At 40.5% G+C, this 20,864-nt stretch overlaps 1 protein-coding gene across 2 annotated transcripts in view; it reads right to left on the bottom strand.

The window, feature by feature from the left end:
• The window catches only part of DIP2C (disco interacting protein 2 homolog C), a 323,592-nt gene that overhangs the window by 86,968 nt on the left and 215,760 nt on the right, over positions 1–20,864 (bottom strand). For both annotated transcript variants that reach the window (XM_074157701.1, XM_074157702.1), the window contains 4 exons: positions 20,203–20,322; positions 19,077–19,274; positions 8,329–8,420; positions 4,369–4,479 (listed from right to left, as the gene is read on the bottom strand). In XM_074157701.1, the coding sequence (XP_074013802.1) occupies positions 4,369–4,479; positions 8,329–8,420; positions 19,077–19,274; positions 20,203–20,322 (521 nt within the window). The remainder of the gene's footprint in view (positions 1–4,368; positions 4,480–8,328; positions 8,421–19,076; positions 19,275–20,202; positions 20,323–20,864) is intronic.

Raw genomic sequence — 20,864 nt, 5'->3', positions numbered from 1 at the left:
ATAACCTAACTTTTCAGGATTTAATAAAAAGAGCTCCTGAAAACCAGTTTTTACGCTATGAAGGTATGAAGCATCCTTAAAGAAAAAGTGTCCTGGAGTGGGTATCTTCAGATTTCCTATGACAATACAAAGGTATATTCTTCTAATCAAACCGCCAGAGCCAGCGTCTGGAAGAGCACAGAAATGCCTGCTGGAAGCACACGTAGCATTAAATCTAACAGGCCAGGAAACAGCGTTTTGACTGAGAAACAGATTTTTATATGCCTTCTTGTCATACCCTGCTACAAACACCCACCACCTATGTTAAGGAGGCCATAAAGATCTATGTGGGATTGCTTTGTTCACAGGTTCACAGCATGTAATTGAGCATAACTATGAATGTGCTTGGAGGACAAAAATGTTATTTTAAGATTAAAACTGATTAGCTCCCCTGACTGTATCAGAGCAGAATAATAATAATTTTCACGATGCCCATCAAATGGAAAAAAACATTAACCTAAAAAACCTAAAGAAAAAGAAATAAAAAACATATTTTTAAACCTTTCCATAAGGGAAATGATAAATCGGTATTTGAACTAGAACTTGATGTGTTGAAAATCCCATACCATCTACTCTGATGGCACATTCTGTGATATATAGTTCGCAATTCATATCACACCACACGTACAATGAAACAATTTGTAATACTGCAGCTTCAGACAAGATTAACAAAGTGGCAGCTCTGAAAGAAGAGATGTTGTACAGAATATACTGTTTGCTAATGTTTGGGAAACATAAAATATTTGGAAAGTGGATAAATTGTAAAAATTTTGGGGAGTGTTCATGATATAGGCATTTCCCTGGTATTAATGCAGGGAAAGAAGAAAAAAATAAAACATGCTGTTTGTTCTATTGCTACAATGATTGTGGAACCCCTGACTGCTGCTTCTAGAATAAAGAGTTAGTTTTGATATATATACAAAAAAGGCCAAGGATTTCAGTTTTTGATTTGAGATCTGATTTCCTAAGTCTAAAGAGCCAAAACCACGCTGAAGTGACAGCCAATTTCCAGGTCTTCGTTGAACACCAGGAAGCATTCTGGGAAAAAAACTAAACTGGAGAATTCTGCATGGTTGCTGGGTATTCAGGCAATCCACCCCAGATGCCATGTCCAACTGGTCTCCTGAACTCCTTGGAATTACAGCTAATTCTAGGTATCTTGACAAAACAAAGGTGGGATATAGAAGAGCAAGGAGAGTAGGACCCTTGCCTAATAACAAACTGGAAAAAAACCCTGCCAAAATCTTATAAAAGTAACAGTCATGCTACAAAGAAAAGGGAATGCACAAAAAATCTGTGGGCTGGTCAAGCAAACACCTTTACTTCCATATGTCTGCAGAGTAATATGTAAGCCAAAAGGCTATCTGTCTGCAAACACTACTGCTCAATTTTAAACTGCCAGGCACAAAAAAAAATTGCACAGAGCTGTGAAAAAGTCTTCTTTATGAGAATGCAGAGCAGTATTAAAGCTGATAATTCAAATTTTTAATATTAAAAATGTGCTCACAGTAAAACTCCCTGAAATAACTCATCCTGTACCAGCTTACTATTCTGTAAGTCTGTATTAGCCTACAATATAATTGTTGATCTATTTGTTAGTTCACATCTCTGTCTTCCAGAAAGCAAACCAAAAAACGTCCACTGTCAGAATGTACTGAAGCATGTAGAAAAGAGAACAAATAATGGGAAAGCATAAAAGAACAGTCTAGGCCATTGTGTGATGACACGAATGACATCTTCCCACGGATGCCAGAAGCAATCCGCTGCCATTTGACCACGCAGAGGTATTCCTTCTGGGACTACTCAAAACACGATTTTCATCTCATTGTTTCCACTCCAGTTCCCATTCCATACAAACAAATGCAAAAATATTTGCAATAGTATATGCTGTGAGATTGCATAGTTTTATTTATAGATCATAGATCATGTTGCTTTTCTAACTGTACCACTGACATCTCTGTTATTGTATTATTAATTTGATATTTAAACATTATGGAATGATCTTGGCAATAGTTAAACAGACTAAGTCTGCAGATATGCTTTTATATAAATACATATATATATGCATGTGTAAGTGTATATTTATATATCCAAATACACACACATATTTAAAAAAAAAACACCCAAGAGGTTCAGCCAAATTAGGGTAAGTTATTAATTTGACATAGAGTATTTACTTGGACAGCTGGATTTTATAGTTTACTGGATGGATGTGGTATCAGATGTTCCAAAAATAAATCAAATTTACACGTATCCGTGTACTTTAAAATGTCGTTAAACCTTGGAAAATAGTAACAGGGAAAGATGTATTAGATTTTTTTTATCCCTCAAAGCCATGTTGCTTTTCTTTTTGTAGAATGAAAGCAGACTTACCCATGTGAGCACTCTGCATGATCCTAAAATGTATATAGTCTCCTTGTCTTTTTTTGTGGACGCATTTAAAATCTCTATTTTATGCAACTGTCTCAAATTATCTTAAGGTACTGCATTCACATGTGAAAGCATGGTGATAGCCCGATGCAAATGCGCTGTATTTCTACTAAAATCATCATCCTCATTCTATAGTCATGTCCACCTCACAGTGCTCAGAAACACAACATTTTGCAAATAAAATAGCAGAACCCTATTCCCCAAAGCACGCAGACTAGTTGAGGTCCCATCCTCTCTCTTTGCATGGCCTTTCTAGCTCACCTGCACCTTTCCTCCAGCCTTAGCCAGTTAAGCTGGGGCACCTCCTGTCTCCTCTTTCCCTCAGTTCTCAGTGTCCTTCCTTCTGCTCCGCTGCTCTCATGTCTACTCAGCTGGATCATGGCCTTTTTGTTGTTGGATCCACTCACTTTTCTCCCATCTCTGCTCCTTCACCAGTTCAGCAAACTGTCCCTTCCTCCAGCTACCACCCCTTCTCTCCCTGCCAGCTTCTGGGTTCACCATGGTAAGGGCCATCACAGATGGTGGCCAGGGCATGTGTGAACATAATGGAGAAATTATGAGATCAACTCAGCTTCTCAGAGATCAGGAAAGTTCAAACATGTTTAGTTAGGGAGGAATCTCCCAATATTTTTAGTTGTTAAATTGCTATGTGAGATGTGCAAACTGTAAAGCCTTTCCGAGGGCTTAGAAACTTGTTTTCATGGCTTTTCGTTTGAAAGGCAGGGTACCTGTCCATGAAACAAAGATTTGAGCTTCTGCTCCAGGGTGCTGTGAAATCAAAGCATTTACAAAAAAAAACCAACCCTCAACCCTTGAAAAATTGAGCAAAGCAACACTTTTCCCTAGCCCTTTCCTTGGAAACATCTCATGGTTTCAGTCAACATTTTCCAAAAGAATTTTGTTTAGAGAAGAAAGCTTGTAAGGATTAGAGAACACACTTTATGTGGACAATTCCAGACCAAAAGATTAAAGTAAGGCATTATTAGTGCTAGCTAATAAAAAAGGGATTATATAAGGGGATATTTGGGAGAACCTTAAAACAGGCATTGTGGCCAGCTTAGTAAAATTAAGGGGATATGACAAAAAGAACTTGTAATGAATAAATACATTTTGCTGTATTTATAGCCTTCAAGGCATACATCCTCCAAAAAAAAAATGCAAGTTCAGCAGCATCAGTGTAAGCATCCCAGCTGCAGTTCACCTACACCACTGAGCCCCCTCCCCTCACTGCCCCCAGGCAGTTTTTCTGGCTTGAACTGCTGTATCTGTCTACAAACACTTCCCTAGGATACTTGGTTGAATCCATGAACCAACACTGGACGTGGAAGGCTTTTGATTAGCAATGGTCAGTTTTCTCTACGAATGTATGTCCTATGGCAAGAATTCCCGAACTTAATTTGTTCAAGTGCCACCCTTGGCAGAGATGACCGTGGTGACAGAAGCTTCGGGATACATATGCACATACAGACACAGGAGAAGGCATTTCCATAACTGCTTTGAAGTAGCATACACAGCACTAGTGGCATTATAACATAGCTTGGGTTGCAGGGACAGGTGGAAAATCAGCAGTTGTTGCCAATGATTCTTTGTCAGTGGCCAACACCAGAATGCTTTGAGAGGCTACAAAGATAATCCATCTAGGACAGGCAGAGCTGTTCTCTTGGAAAATTTTCCTCTCCTTTTCCAGACAGACCTGCATCTGCTGAAATTGCAAGCACATCTTCAGATTTTCCATCTCAGAAAAGAAGGAACTATATATAACTCGCCACAGCACTATCTTTGTATTCTCAGATTCAGAGCTAGTTAACCACAAAAATGAACTCAAAAGCTATGTTCAGCTGTGATTTGTTCTGACATAAGTTTTAAAATGCAGGATAGAGAAGAAATTCAGTTCCCTACCTTTCTTGTAAGTGGCACTTCAATAGGGACGGGGACAACTTCCGCAAGCAGGCAGCCATAAAATGCTACCATGAAAGCAGCAGGATCATTATTAGGAAATACGAGTGTTACCTGAAACAAAGAAAAGTATGTTAAAAATGTTTTATCCCAGGTTTCAGATAATGATAATTGGAGTTTCCATCTCTTCCTTTTGGGGAGAGATGATTACCAAAACATTTCTATGATAACTATTCAAATACCTAATGAAAGATGAACAAAGAATCAGAAGCAATTGATTCTGATAGATACTCCTTTTGTGAACATTTTCACTTATGGTGGAGTTAAACATTTTCATGCTGCATTGTTCCCTACATTAACAATACCTTTCATCTGATTCTTAATTTACTGATTGCTTTACAGATATTAAATAACCACATAAATGGAATTAATAGAATTTTACATTCTAATTTAATAATTTGCTTGAAGTTACTGAAAACAAAGTGGATCTGTGACCAATTCAGATTACCCAGACTTCCTACACCATTATGTCAATCATTAACACATTATGTTTTGTCTCCCTATGTTTTCCCTCATATAACAATTTCATTTTAGGATTGGACTGTTGTCCAAGTGTGGAATTTTCTGTGTATTTAGAGAATACAAACAGCTGATACCAACAGAAGCAAACGTCACATCCAGAGCTGGCCATATAGCATGCCAACCTAAGCCTGGAGTTGTTAAACCTCATAGCTTTCGGGCTAGGTATTTAGGTAAAAGAATGCCAAGAAAAGATAAAATGTTATAGCAAATCACCTTATGCTCACTGGGCGCCCTTCCTTCCCCAGTGTGCTGAACGGTGCAGCTTAACTCCTGAGGGCGCTGTAGACAATGTCTTAGGTTCTCCAAGGGCAAAGGGGAAAGAGAGGTGAGAGTACAGGGTCTCACTGAGGATCTGGCAACCTAGAGAGTCCATGAGAGTCCCCTTGCAAGGGCAGGGAAGACTCCTACTCTCCTTTACTGGTGAACGACCTCGGTGGCTGGATCCTGTCTATATTTTTGGTTTGGTTCAGTCTTAAACAGCTGTAATGCAGCTGGTAACTATCTTGCACGGTACAACTGAAGTGGCATGCAAAAGGCATGGATGGCAAATGACTTCGAACTTAATTCCTCTGGGCTTGCACTGAGGATCACAGTGTACTATTACAGCAACTTAAAATTTGCTGAAAATACTTAACTCCTGAGTTTTGACTGCTTTGACATCCACAGGAGTTCTGTGTTTCAGTCTCTTGAAGTAAAATCATCATGTTTTCATATACACTTGAACGTTCAGTTACTGGAGATTAAAAGTGTTCCCAGTGATTTCATACGATTTCAAAGATAGTCGCCTCCCATAGATTATCTTGATTTTTTCAAATTAGAAGAAATCTAACCAACCTGGTCCAAGTGGGTCCAAAATATTTCTGTTTTTAAGCTGAAGCCTGTAATTTCACAGCTGTTTAGAGTAACTTCAGAGAAAATACATTGCTACTTGATTTGTACGCTTGCACATGAAGGAATCCAACTGCTGGAGACGGCTGTGCAGATCTTACTGTATGTATTCTCCATGCACATGCCATAAATAGCCTCAGGGGAAATGGAAAGGAAGGGATTTTGCTAGGTGCACTGAGGGGACGGTACAGTTTGCTGAGCCCAGCAAACGTCTGAAAGATGTTGAAAGATCCCAAAAGATACTTCGAAGATTGTTGGGTTTTGTCTTGGTCTTTGTTTACATACACGCAGCGAAGTTTTGGCTGTGAATCTTTGCAAATGAGCTGACAGAGGTGAAAAAATCTCACTGAAGTCCAGTGGGAATGAGGCATTAACTTCCCCTCCAAAAAAACATTGATCACTAACAGACCTGAACCAAATAAATAAATAACGTGTGCAAAACCAAAAAGGAAAACAAAACATAGAGTGTATATTACCAGATGAGAATCTGGTTATCTAGAAGATATTTCAGAGGGCAAGCTTAATTTCCAGGCAGCTGTCTGGGGTGACACAAGGTTAAATTTCTGAAGTTACTATAGAAAGCAAATGCAGTTCATCGTGTACTATAATAGAACCAGAAACAGGGAATCAAATGCAGGCATATTCACCTATTTTTTGGCTCAGACAAAGGACCTTAGGAGTGATGTAATGGTAGTCACAAAAAGTAGAGATTGTATTGATAGAAGATGCTTTTAAAAGGAAAAAGCCCTTTCCGGATTTTATATAACATTAACATCAGGAAACAATTACACTCTCATTTAGAAAAGACCAGAAATACATGTCTGTATTTCATTTAGTATTTAAAAACTACCTTAACTGTTGTCACACAAAATACATTACTTAGAATAAAAAGCCATCTTCAAAGAGGGCAGAAAGCTTTTATGTTATTACAACAGGGGGATAAGAGCCAGAATAACAGCCGAGAACGTCAGAAGTACAGTAACACCTCACCTTCAACACAGAGTTGCTTCAGATGATCATGTTTCTGTTACACAGTGATGCTAGGCAAGATGTTTTCACAACACAAAGCATATGCTTTCAGCACTCAGCTATAAACATTTGTTTCACTGTATTCTAGATGGACTTATTTTAGAAGAGCTGCAATTTGCTGTTTATGTGTCCTGCACTAGCTAAACTTCCAGCTTTCAGCCTGAATTATCCACAAATCCTTTCTTAATGTTAGGAGATGCCCGTGGCTGCTGCAGTAAATGAATACAAAGATGGGCAGTTAGCGCACAACAGATAGGGAGAGATGTGCACAGCCCATACGTGAACTTTATTCCTTTTGGAGCTTTCTGGGTGGATAGTTTTGATGTGTACACTTGAACAACTTGTAATTCTGCTGTTGCTTAGAGACACACTTGTATATCAAGTAAAAGAGATTTTTCAGATCCTACTCCTGGCTGAATGCCATTGTAGGAAACAATTTAAATTAAGGGTCTAGAGATCCTTTAGTTAAATTCTTTATGATTTATTTCAAAAAGAAACATAAGAAGGATTGTCAGGTTTAATTTTTTTTCTCCTTTTTTCTTTTGGGAAGCCGTATTGCATGCTCTCATTTTTGAAGCCCTAAGAAACGTGTAATGCAGACATGTTTCTCACGTGTGGCACAAGAGGATCAAGTGAACAAACAGTTTGAGAATTACCCCAGATCCTGGGGGAGGAAGATTTCACAACTCAAAGCACTAAAGCAGGACTAAAATTTGCATTTCTGACGAATTTGTTCTGGAATCTCCATTCCACGGCTTAAAGCCAACCTGGAATGGGACCTGTGGAAATTTCTATACATGCTCTGGCAAAGAAATGGGGTCGCAGGCTTGGCCAGCCTTGACAGAGGAAGTGGTAGGTTTGTAAGTACATCAGTAGCAAAACCATAGGGTGTTATTGTCTTCATTTCACAACTTCAAGTGTTACCTCTGTAACCCTTGCTCTCTGTGGACTTCACCCACTTATGTAGATTCAGCCTCTAGACTCAGGAATCAGGAATAGAAATATCCTCCATGTTACCAGTCAGCGTAATTTATTTAAGTGGCTGCCAAAATGTGCTTACTTTGTTTGTCTTTGTCCTCCACAATGCTTCTCTTGTTTCTACCATCTCACCAACTACAAAGTCATTAGTAAGTAGGTTTTTTACCCACATGACACCTCTAGGCTCCATAAGCAAGCTTTTGCTAAACAGACTGCTGTTCTATGTCCAAAAATCACTTTCCATGGGAATGTTTATTGTTGATGTTGCCACAACTTCAAGTTAACATTCAGCAAGTATGAGCTCAGGTTATTTATTACACAATTCAAAACATCTGTCTGAATGATCAGCCTTTTCCTGAGTAAAAGGCAGATTTCACACCCCCAGCATTTCTCTTCATTAATTTCCTCTGAGCACCCCAAATACCTCATTCTTTCTTTGTCAACATGGGATCTGAATTATTAGTAATTAAACATCAAGATACTCACCCTGTCTCCAGGTCGTACCATTGGTTCTTGTTTTGTGCCTAATTTATGTAGTATATTGTAAGCAACCTTCATACTTCTGGTCCAAAGTTTTCCTATTAACACAAAATTTGTGAAATTAATTTTAAAATTCTTCTTATGTTTTACAAGATTATTAAAGGGAAAGAATACCTAAGCGGTGGAAAAAAATAGTAGGAACATTATTAGTTTTCCAACTAAATATGACAACACTACCAGAACTACTAGAAATATTTAACTACTTATCATAAGCTTTCTTTGAATTTCTTTTTTTTCAAGACAGCAGCATTTTAAAGAAGAAAATAAAAAGTAAGAACAGTTTTCTTCATGGCAGAAGTAGTTTTCTTGTTTTGTGGCTGGAACATCATCAAGCCCCATTGTAACACCCTTAGCTGCAGCAAGCTGGACAAGTGGCATTTCAGCCCAGACTGACCTCCGAGGGTGTTATTCAGGTTTCATGATGGCACTTCCCCCCACCCCAAGCCACCAAGGGAAAAAGGAAAGGAGTCCCAAGAAGCAGAGGAAAGGAAAAAAACCCAACAAACAGAAAACACCCCACAGCCAACGGGGCACACTGAAGCAGCAGGGACCCTCTGATCCTTAGCACATCTGTATGCTGCATTCCACTTTTAATTCTGGGCATTCCTCCATTGAACTTGGCTTTTTCTTCTCAACCCCTCCCATATCCTCCCTTCCCTCAGTTTCATTTCACTTGCCCCAGGTACCCTTCCTTTTAACCATCTCTCCTCTCCCTTGCTTCAGATCTCCATCTCTGCACTTAGCTAGTCCTTATCAAGACCCTACCTCAATATACTTTAAAGAAAAATGTCTCTAATGAAGACCTCACTGGCCACGGTACATGCCTTTCATTAATCGTACAAGTGATTGACATCTTCCAACTATGTAAGCTCTTTCAGATTGCCTTTGTTTAGAGACCTTGTTACTTCCATTTGAACAATACCGAGACTAAGAGCCCTTGTTCTTGGCTGGCCCCCAGGTACTGTCTTTAAGCAGTATTCAGTCTGACAGTAACAAATCTTTAATTCATGCCAACCAATAACTTAAACGATAATAGGTTCTGACAACGGATTACCTATGGGGTTCAGCAGTTCAGGCTCCCGAACAGGCAGTATTGCTATTTATAACCAAGCCAAGCAGTTGTTATAGTAAGTTCCTCCACATCCTGGTTATAAAATGCAATGCTATTGAATTATTTTTAAGTGCAAACCTGATGTAAACATAACACATGATGAGAAGGCCAGATTTTCTTTTTTCCTCTTAAGGAAAACTGGAAGGGTCACTGCTGCTTGTTACTGAGAAAGCACTAAATGCAACTACTTCTTATGAAAACAGTAATATTGTACCATCAAACTATGTTTTGCAAAGTTTTTAATTTATTTAAAATTACTCCAATATTTGCATGCTGAATGGCCTTGATGCTCAGAAATAAACATGACTCAATTCTCTTCCACTAGAAACTCGGCATGGATACAGGAGTACATCTGCAGGATTAACTCTCAGCACTACGGCAGAACTACCTGCATTTGATGGAAAGTAAGTCTTTAAAAGCACCCCTGCTGCTACAGTAAACACTTAAACTTGACAAGCGAGCAGGATAAAAACAAGGATGCCTTAAGAAAGCAAATATTCTTTTTCTTAAAGGTTTCCAACATTGAAGTTTCAGTGGCAACAAACTTAAAAGAGCAATTAGTAATGATACAGAGAATTGAAGAATGGAAATCAAAAGCCTAGCAAAAGTTCTGAATTGTAAGAAAGAACCATCTTTACACAAAACACTTTCAAGTCTGAAATGAACACTGAGTTTTTAATCCCTTTTCTGAGAGACATAAGGGGCTGCTGTGAAAAGTTCTGCCTGAGCTATGGAGATTAAATCTGTTACAAGTCTTAAATTTGCATTTGTGACATATTCACACTAATTTATCATCTATCAAATGTGCCATCTCACAATATTTTCTTCAAAATCTAAGGGCTATTCATATAAACTATTGAGATGCCTTCTTTCAGAAATACCTGGGTATGCAGTACAACCATCTCCACAGAAGTGATCTGAGTAAATGCAGAAATTAAGTCTCAAAGACTAAGAAAATTTAAAGGAGTACTTCCTAGTAAAGTTTTAAATAATTAAGTCTTTAAATACATTCTGTCACTATGCTCTTTTATTGACAAAATTTTATTTCAGCTTCTGAAACACAGAGTATATAAGGTTGCCTCCCTAACTCCTCACATTTCTGTTTAAATACACTTCACACTGCACAAAAAATGCCTGTCACGAAAAGTCAGAAAAGACTTGAATTTTCTGGCAGCACAGACCCTTCCTGCTCTATTTACTAGTGCAATACCAAATTGTGTTAATTAGCCGAGCTAACTGCATGTGTGTATGGGGATGAAAGTGTGGAGAGCTGGAACAAAGCAGGTTGGTTGCATCCAGCTGGGAAGGAGCTGGAATGTATCGTCTCTCCTGTGGCCACTAAAAGCCCCACGACTTTGCCCTGACCCATGTGGGCGAAGGAGCCCATGACCCCCTGGCTCCTGCTGTCTCTGCAGAGCCCACGGGGCACCTCGCCAGCAAAGCCCACGGTGAGATCTTCAACTGCATCGTGTTCGGCAGGAAGCCCATAATTTTTCTTCCAGGGTATGTAGCCGTGTTCCAAAAAATAAATAAAAAAGGGGGCTACAAAGGGAGCGGTAATCCAGAAGCTGGAGCCAGGAACGTGTGAATCATCAGGGCTGCTGGATGAGGCACAAGCTTCTGACCAGAGGTGGATTGAACCGTGGGTTGATTTTGCCACCTTGGCTGTCTGGCCCCCCCCAACGTCACTGAGAAATACAAAGGACTCCACAACCGCAGGATAAAAGCCCTCAGTAACGGAGGATGTTATAAAGAAGGAAATCTTTGAAGTATTTCCTTCCTCGGTTCTGCCTCGGTTGCAATTCGCTGCAGCTCTTCCTTTGCAAACTTGAGAGATTAGACGTCGCTGGGAAAAAGCCGATTGCTAAAACCTCTCCCACAAATCCCAATGCCGCGACCTTGGTGTGACCTCCATACGGTGCCACATCTGGGCTGAAGGAGAGGGTGGCCTCAGCGCCGGGGGGGCCAGCTGTGCCTCACCCACAGCTTTCACCCCAAGACGGGGCTCAGTGCCACCAGGCCCATCCTCATGTGGGGAAAGCCATCTTCGTTCCAGGGGCTATGGCGGAAATCCGGCTGTTTGGGGCTGCCAAGGATTGGCCTCAGCCAGAGCACGATGAAGCACCGCTCCTCCTCAGACAAACACACTGCCATTAATCCTCAGATAAGCTGGCTTGAAGACAGGAGGGCAGATGCTGGAAACTCAAGCAACAGTTTCATTTCGCGGCGAGTGGACCAGCCCCTGTTTCAGCTCAGTGCCAGAGCTGCTGTCCTCCAGCCATGCTGCCACTGCTGAGACCTGCCCCCGGCCCGGCCGAGCACCCGCCGCCGGGTGTAGAAACCCCGAGCGCTGCGGCTGCTTCCCCAGGCACAGACCAGACCCCGTGAGCCCTCCTCTTGACCTTCCTGCCACGTCCCCGCTGCAGCAGGGTCCTTCCGAACAACACGCCTAGGATTTCACAGAATCATAAAATGGTTAGAGTTGGAAGGGACCTTAAAGATCATCTAGTTCCAACCCCCCTGCCATGGGCAGGGACACCTCCCACTAGACCACGTTGCTCAAAGCCCCACTGAATCTGGTCTTGAACAGTTCCAGGGATGGGGCATCCACAGCTTCTCTGGGCAACCTGTTCCAGTGCTTCACCACCCTCACAGTAAAGAATTTCCTCCTAATATCTAATCTAAATCTCCCCTCTTTCAGTTTAAAACCATTACCCCTTGTCCTGTCACTACATTTCCTGACAAAGAGTCCCTCTCTGGCTCTCCTGTAGGCTCCCTTCAGATATTGGAAGGCTGCTATGAGGTCTCCCCGGAGCCTTCTCTTCTCCAGGCTGAACAACCCCAGCCCTCTCAGCCTGTCTTCATAGGGGAGGTGCTCCAACCCTCTGATCATCTTCATGGCCCTCTGCTGGACCTGTTGCAACAGGTCCATGTCCTTCCTGTGTTGAGGACTCCAAAGCTGGACACAATATTCCAGGTGGGATCTCACCAGCGCAGAGTAGAGGGGTAGAATCACCTCCCGTGACCTGCTGGCCACACTTCTCTTGATGCAGCCCAGGATGTGGTTCACTTTCTGGGCTGCCAGTGCACATTGCCGGCTCATGCTGAGCTTCTCATCCACTGATACCCTCCAGTCCTTTTCCTGATTTGACCCTGCCAGGCTCTGATCTGCTCACATGAGCCACTTTCTTCCACTTAAAAAAGAAGAATTGCTAAGTCATCTACAGTGATCACTCATTAGCAAGATTTGAGCGTCCAGTGGTGTTTCAGGCAGGAGGGTACCCTCCAGAAGGGGCCTGGGCTCTGCAGACCCTGTGCCACGTCTGCCACACACACACACCATGGGCAACACAAGCAATAGATGTTTAAGTACCTGAATTACCCCTCGGTTTTCAGGTCACAAAACTATTTCCCGAACAAAGCAGATGATAGGTGTCCATAGAAGAGCTTCCCAAGCTGATTTTGGAAAACAAAAACCCAACAACATCCAGTTAATGCACACCTTGCCCTTACTACTAATTATAACCTTGTTCCTACCTCCCATCAAGCTGCTAATTGTGGTGCTGCTTTCCAAGATCTTGAATAACTCCACAAGAGGGTAAGAAATTAAGCTTTTCTCTGCATCTATCATTGCCTAAACTATAATTGCTTAAATATTTACTGCAATAAATCTTCTTCTGAAGATGATCCTATCTCCCTTAGACACTTCTGTCGCTTGCCCAGTGTGCTGCTGCCAGCCTCGGGTGCCCCAGCAGTGCAGCAGTGGGCTGAGTGTTCCCACTGCCCAGCAAATACCAGCAAGTGTACTCTGAAGCCGAGCCACATCCGTCAGATGCTGCACAGGCAGATATTCCCGTCAGGACAGGATGGAAAACAGCATCTTGCTTTCTGGCAGCTATGATAAACACTGTTAACACCTGCATGGGGCAAGCCCCTTTTCTTTCACCATTGGAATTTTGAATTAGTTGAATAGTAGCCAATCTACACCAGCAACCACATATTTTACATTTCACTTGTATTCAGTCTTGTTCTTTTTTTAACAGTCTATTCATTTACCAACTACAATTTAGCAAGCTGGAGTAAGTTAATAGTTGGTCCCATCTGGTTAAGCAACACATTATGAGGGTAAAGGTAACCTCCAGATCTTAAAAACCACACAAAAAGGGATCAGTTCACAAAAATTATATGCTTTCCATATGACACTGAAGTAAATCCCCTTCCTCATCCTTTGCAAATCTGTAAAAGGACTACTAAGTTTGTGTTGAATGTAAAGAAGGTTATAAGAGAAAAGCTGTATCAGGGAGAAAACTCAGACAGAAAACAAACCACAATCAATTTCCTTATCATCTTCAGGATGCTTTTCAGAACCACACAGCACTAACTCAGCAAAGCCAAACCAGTGGTTGCTTACCAATCTCCGTGCACAGCAATGTGAGACTGCCAAAGTTTAACTGCAAATAATTTTGTCAAAATTCATCTTCTCAGTATCACAATATGGCATTTCTTACATTAAGCAGAAACAGGAGTATTTATCAAATTGGGTGTAAATGGCAAACTTCCTAATGCTATGCAGGTAAAGGGACACTTTTTCTGCTTTGCAAAATAATAATTGCAGTTCTGCTTTTTTGTTAACCCTTTTTTTCATAAACTCTTTAGTTCCATCCTGAGCAGCAAATGAAGTTGTTGTCTTTTGGGAGAAAAAATCCAAAGAAAAATAACAAAAATGTTCTTTTGCAGAGAATAAAAGACTCCAGACATACTGAGAATAGAGGTAACCTTGCTATTACAGTGCTTGATACTCCAGTCTTAATCATAGATTGTAATACAGATTCTTTAAAGTCATTTTCCGTGTCTTTATTAAAGAAATAAAGGTTTAAAGTATTAAACGACCATAAGATGGATATCTATCTAGGGACTTGAACCGTGACTATCCATACCTCTGCAAGCACCGAGTTATTTCAGAGATAAGGACAGTCTGGTTATGTAGCTGCTTGGCCAGAAGAGTCTCGCTTCCCTCTCTCTCCTCCTGATAATTGTGAAACTCCTGGCCTAGGAGGACGTGGGGGGCCGGGTCAGGCTCCAGGTGCAGCACGGCTTGGGGTTGGCTATTTTCAGTCTGTTGTTAAGTTTCAACCACCTCAGGCTATCTCCAGTATAAGCTACATCACCTCTGCTAAGGGAGCATGACTTTGGACTCAAAAGGTTTACAGCTGTGTTGAGTATTTTTTCACGGGCAATTCATTAAAAAAAAAAAAAAAAAAAGCCATTTTACAGGCATTTCTTTCTCCAGAGTATCCGAATGGATAAAGAAAAAATACTTCTCTGTCCAGAGAGCCTTCTCTGCTCTTTTTTGCTAGTCTTGCTGTCTCCAGCAGGCCTCTGACACGGGAAACAATTCATCGGAGCTGCTGAAAATGGTTTTTAAAAAATCTGATAACAGAAAGCGTTAGATAAAGGAAATGAGATTCTTTGAATCAGACGTAGTTAACTGGTACTCGTTTTGTTGTTTTTAATAATGGTTACAATAAGAAAGCTCAAAAGTTGCTCATTCTCAAATTACTTTCAGCTTCTTACTTTATCCCTAGCCTTTCTGATTCTTCTTAGAATAATCATTTTAAGTAAGAAGAGTAACTGTGGTAGCGAAAGTACTATATTGGATTTAATTGTCCTTTACTCACGTTTCTCCTCTAAGAAATCACTAAGCGCTTCATTATTAATACCAACAATACCAAAACCAGATGCCTGACTACTCTGATTAACTTTGTCTGAGCCAGAAATTGTCTTTCTTTTCCTCAGAGCACGTATTAGGTTTCTAGTCAGAGTTCAGACCTACATAAAACCCAATAAAGACATCTTTCCTTCCCATATCTCAGACATTTCAGTTTATGCATATTCAGTGATTTGATTTATAAAGGGATTGTGAATAACTTAACTAAGATGTTCTCCACTTAACCAAGTTCCCAGAGGAACAAAATATTTGAGAAATAAGTAATATTCATAGTGTTTCATTCACTAGAAAGAGTTTAAGAGTTTTGAGTACATTAAATAAAGATTACAACTGGGGCACTGAGGAGAACTTCAAGAACCAAGGCAAACCGCTTCAAAAACTTGCTTGAAAAAAAGATCAAGTCTGCAAGTGCAGTTATTCATTTCTTCTATATACAGTAATCTGAGACACATGGAGGAAAACAGTCCTGACATGCTATGAAGACAAAAAGCTCAAAACACATGCTGAAAAAGACACAGGAGATATGAGGCATTAAAATAAGATGAATTCCTGCAGAGGAATGGGAAGGCAGAGATGACTTTAAGCAACAGCTGAAAGAATAACTTCTTTACATTAGTTTCCCTTAAGGCACAACAGCACATCATGATCTAGAGCACTCGCCACTTAAATCCACACTAACTGTATCATATCCACATCAGCCACTGTTAGGTAGGGAAATTCATTCCAGTAAATCACACAGGGTGCTCTTATAACACCAATCTACTGCTGTCTGCCAGGGCATGGCACAGCTTGGCCATTGGTCTGACCACTCTTACATGTCGCTGGACAGGACAGCAAAAGAGTTGTGAGGAAGGCTTTGGAGAAGGAGAATTTTGTGGACTCTCAGGGACCTCCTTTTTGTCATGCAAAGGGAAGTATGAAACCATCCTGGACAGATGCAACAGGCCAACACTGCATTTTTCAGGGCCAGAGAGCCTGCTGTAAAAATCAAGACTAAGGTGACAGATAGGATGAGATTTTGCTATGTAGATGCAGGAAAAGGTCTGCATTTGAGAAGATTTGCTCCCCAAATAACCTCCGAGCTTTGGACACAGAACGGCTGTAGAAAACTAAAGGAATGTCTGGGTCATATATGATAGTCAAGTTACAGCCCGAGTGCTGGGGAGGATGGCATGATTGTCTACAATGATCTACAAAGGAGAAGATAAATATGCTTGGTGTTAAGGGAGTAAGTACTCGTACTCAGATAGGCTATCACCTAGCTGACAGCTGCAGAGACACTGCTGGAATCCAGTTTGGAAAGATGGAATGAAGATTGGAATAAGCAGGCAAACATGCAATTCATCCATGCAGAGACAAGAAACTGGAGAAGATGCTGTGTATCAAAAAAGTAGGGATCAAAAGACATCACACAGATCCTCCTCTTAACCAGAAATTTGGAGGATGAATGAAGAGGATTTCCATGAAGATGCAAGAGGCTGTGAGAAGAGACTGAAGCAGAAACAGTAAACAGGTAAAATATTCAAGAAGGGGTTCACAGTGACCATGTCGGTAACACTGACGTCAAAGACTGAACCTCTAGAAACTCAGAATTATTATTAACACTCTTGAGTATTTGTCAAAATAGTGAACATATAAAAAATTGTGGTAATGATGCTTCCTTAAACTGGCAAAGAACCTGAAAATAACTGTGAGGTACAAACTCAGAGGCTACTGAAAGTCCTCAGTGTTGATATTTTAAAGTTTCAGCCATCTGGTAATTGTGGGTTTAGCTTATCTTTCAAAAGTTTATTACCACTGAGGCCAGTGCAGCTACACACAGGGATAAAAATTTATGAATGAGTGTCTTTGCTGAGTTTGCATAATCATAGAATGGTTTGGGTTGGAAAGGACCTTAAAGATCATCTAGGTCCAACCCCCCTGCCATGGGCAGGGACACCTCCCACTAGACCAGGTTGCTCAAAGCCCCATCCAGCCTGGCCTTGAACACCTCCAGGGATGGAGTCTTCACAATTTCTCAAGTTCAAGGCTTAATGTCTATTAATGTTCAACTTTAAAAAATGCCATGGACATGATAGCTAGAAAATATTACAGACATGAAAGGTGGAATAGCTACAGCAAAATCATTCATAAAGTCACCAATAAAATGGCAGGTGGCTGTAATGTTAATGATATTTCAAAAGCAGTTGTCATTTAAGATAACTGCTATGGCACAGTGAATGGACATTTCTCATGAAGAACAATGTCAGCTTGAAATCTAGCTAGCAGTAAATCTCTTATGAAATGTTTTGGTTTGGAATTTCTTTTATCTATAAAGAGAAGGGGGGGAAAAATGAAAAAATTTATTTTTTCTGACCTCAGGAAACTACTGAGAGGCAACAGCAAAAAACATATCCTAGAGTGCTGCTAAAGGGAAGTAATGAAAACATGAATTTTACTCTCATTTTTCTCAGGATTTGGACAATTTAGAAGAGGGCTTTGGAAAGAGCTTAGGACAGAGAAGCAACCGAGGTGGCCTTATGAGCCACGTGGATGAGTTCCTCAGGTTGATTTGCTCAGCCTGCAACCCTTCAGGCCAAGCAGGACATATATTCACGACTCTCTGGACAAAATCCCACATTCAGAAAAACTGTCTGATTCTCACTAACATCTTAATTTCCTTTCCTGTCCAATTTAATTAGGCATTCGGTAGATGATATGAATTGCTCTTCTGCAAATACGTAATTGCAAGCTTTAAAGTTCTTCTCTAGTTCTAAGTGCATGTCCTTAAGGAAGAAAAACATTGATCAACGGTGAATCATATGTTTGCCCCCTAATTTAAGTAACTTCTCAATTCTGAGGTACCTGAGGGGAATATATTTCATGCATGACCTTCAGTTGCAAAGGTCCTGTTATGCTTTAAAAGCCTTTAACTATATTGCAATGCCAAACTTGCAGCAGACATCTTTTCAGAGAGGGACCATCACTCAGCCTGAATGGAAAGGAGCATTCAGCACTGAACAAAACAGACAGACCTCTATATCACAGCATGTAAAAACATTCTCTGCACAGAACTCTAACTCCCTGAGAAGGTAAAAACAAAAAAGCAAAATCGTTTTTTCATATCCATATCAATAGCATACAGAAATGTTCCAACTTGTTTTCAAAGTTTGACAGTTATTCATAATAATTCCTTTGAACACCTCACAAATGTCCCCTGAACATCTCAAAATTAGAAGCTATATGGGAGTTATTTGTCACAGATATCCTTATGTTTATTTTCGTTTGGCCTTTCATTGTTGCAATAGATTGTCAGGCTGTACACATTGAACTATATCAACACACCAAAGATCACATTGAAATATATCCTGGCAAATCTATTTCAAAGGGGTACATTTGCTAGCTGTACAACTACATATCTGGAGGGATAATTCAAATCACACTTACTGCAATGTCAGTAGAACACAGGAAAAACTCCTATTTTAACTTCCTCAGGAAGCTGGTGAATTTTGCAGACCAGGTTCTGCTTTTGCAGAACAAAGCATGGGCAGTATCCAAGGGCAATGGATTTAGACATTAAACTTAAGGAAAATCTGCCCTAGGATATATTTTTATTCAAAAGGTGGTTTTAATTTATAATCTCTGATTCCACGGGTGTACCTACTCAGTTCTTTTCCTCTTTGTTAAATAAATCATACCATAACATCTCAGAAATCTATACTCAGAAACCACCAACTTCAGAATTGTCTTACCTGACTCAGAAATGGAACAGATGCATCACTGGAGGGCCTTTTGCACTGTATATTTATGCATTTACTGTACACATAGAGACTGTATACAATATATAAAAGTACAAGGAGTTTGAAGAGTGCTCACCGTAAGTGAGAATATACAGTGGTTTTCCATTAGTATCCATAGTGGTTAGGCAAGGAGCTTTTGGTGAGATGGTCCCCCATCGCTGCAACGCTGCTTCCAGAGAAGGCGGCCAATTTGTAACCACACCTAATTGTTCTCCACGCATAGCCAACATCTGAGCTCCTTCTGGCTTTGGCTGGTTTGGATCTGGCTGTTGAACTTATGATTATGAAAAGATATACAGTTACCATGTAAATTCTATACCTTGTGTACACCTTTGTAACCAAGAGAATAAGTCACCTTTGCAAAATATCCTGAAAATAATAATGTGTTAGAAGGTATTGAGAAGCAACAGAGAAATATTGCAGAACAATTAACTTGTAACTTTAACAGAGACGAAGTAACTGAAACATCTCAGGAGTGCACGTGTTTATCCTTACACTAGCTCCACAAACAGGGAAAGAAACTGCTGAGGCAGCATGCAGATATTTATCTTCAAAATAATCAACCTTTCTTTGTTCCTAAAGAGAGATGGAGAATACTTTTTCCTGGCAAAAATGCAGAACTGCTGAAAAAAATGTACTTTAACAACTCATCAGTAACAGATTGATTTAAGTAATATTCTGTTACAGTGCTTTCTTATAAACTACTACGAAGACTATTTAAATCAACACATCCTGGCAAATCTTAATTCTCAAAGCACTGGCCTCCTTAAAAAACCGCTCCATTTATTGACGTTATCCTTCTCTCTATCTTACATTTAGTTCATTTTTCCAACACTTCTCTGTTACACAAAGGATGTGTAAAACATTTAACATGCTCCCTCACTGACAGTTTTTCTCATATAGGTGTTCAAAAGCAATGGCTGTAACCCACAGCTGAACATTCTCAAAGCAAAGCTTCCCTCCACTCTTTTGTGGTTTCTTTGCAAGCAGAACCAGGAGCTGAGCAAACACAAGAAACTTTTCACTCTACAGCTCTACGTCCAAGCTCACTGCAAGCAGATTTCACTGAATACCAATGCTTTTTGGTACTTGCCAGTACAGGGAAGGCTTACTTAGTTTTCTAGAAAGTCAATGCGTGAGACAAACATTTTACAGAGTTTTAATAAGAGACCCCCAAACCTTTTGAAAAACAGTCATTTTACCTTCTAACAATTCCTCAAAGTCATCTACAAAGAATTCTCGTAATGGTGGTCGTTTGGGCCGTTTTAGAGTATTGACCAGCTGCTGAATCTTTGCTGACACTCTGCTGCTCACTGGTACTCCTGCAGGACAGGGATCAATGGAGACATCAGTTGACCGCTATGCTGAACGCCACCAGACGTTACGTGGGGTAAGAAAAAGGCTAGGACTGCAAGGCCACCACAACTACAGTTTCATGCCATATGGTGATTCAAGTATTCAACATTAAGACATTAAGATCATTTCAGCAAAAAGGAACAATGATGCCTAGATTAAACAAAAACAATACAACAATGTCAGAGTGAGCTTGCAAAATTAGAGGGGAAACAGCACACAGACTGAGGGAGAGAAGCACAGCGAAAAAGCCCTCCCTATAGCAAATGTCAGTAACCTTAGTGAACTCTTCTAGGTGGCATTGGCAATGGTCAGTCAGAAGACAGGCACTGGCCCTCCCCATGATCATGGGTCATACCAACATTGTCTGACTAGACTGCTGCCCAGAAAGGAGTGTGGGTCACAGGCTTTGCCCCATCATTTATTCTGGGTTGCTCTTTAGACTGTAGTGGACATCTGTCCAGTATCCATCTTAAACATGGTTCACATCTGTGTATTGCTTCAGCATGAC

The sequence above is a fragment of the Numenius arquata genome, chromosome 12 (genome assembly GCF_964106895.1).
Source record: "Numenius arquata chromosome 12, bNumArq3.hap1.1, whole genome shotgun sequence".
Classification (NCBI taxonomy): domain Eukaryota; kingdom Metazoa; phylum Chordata; class Aves; order Charadriiformes; family Scolopacidae; genus Numenius; species Numenius arquata.
Note: the sequence above shows the minus strand (reverse complement) of the source record. Positions and strands in the feature narration are given on the sequence as shown.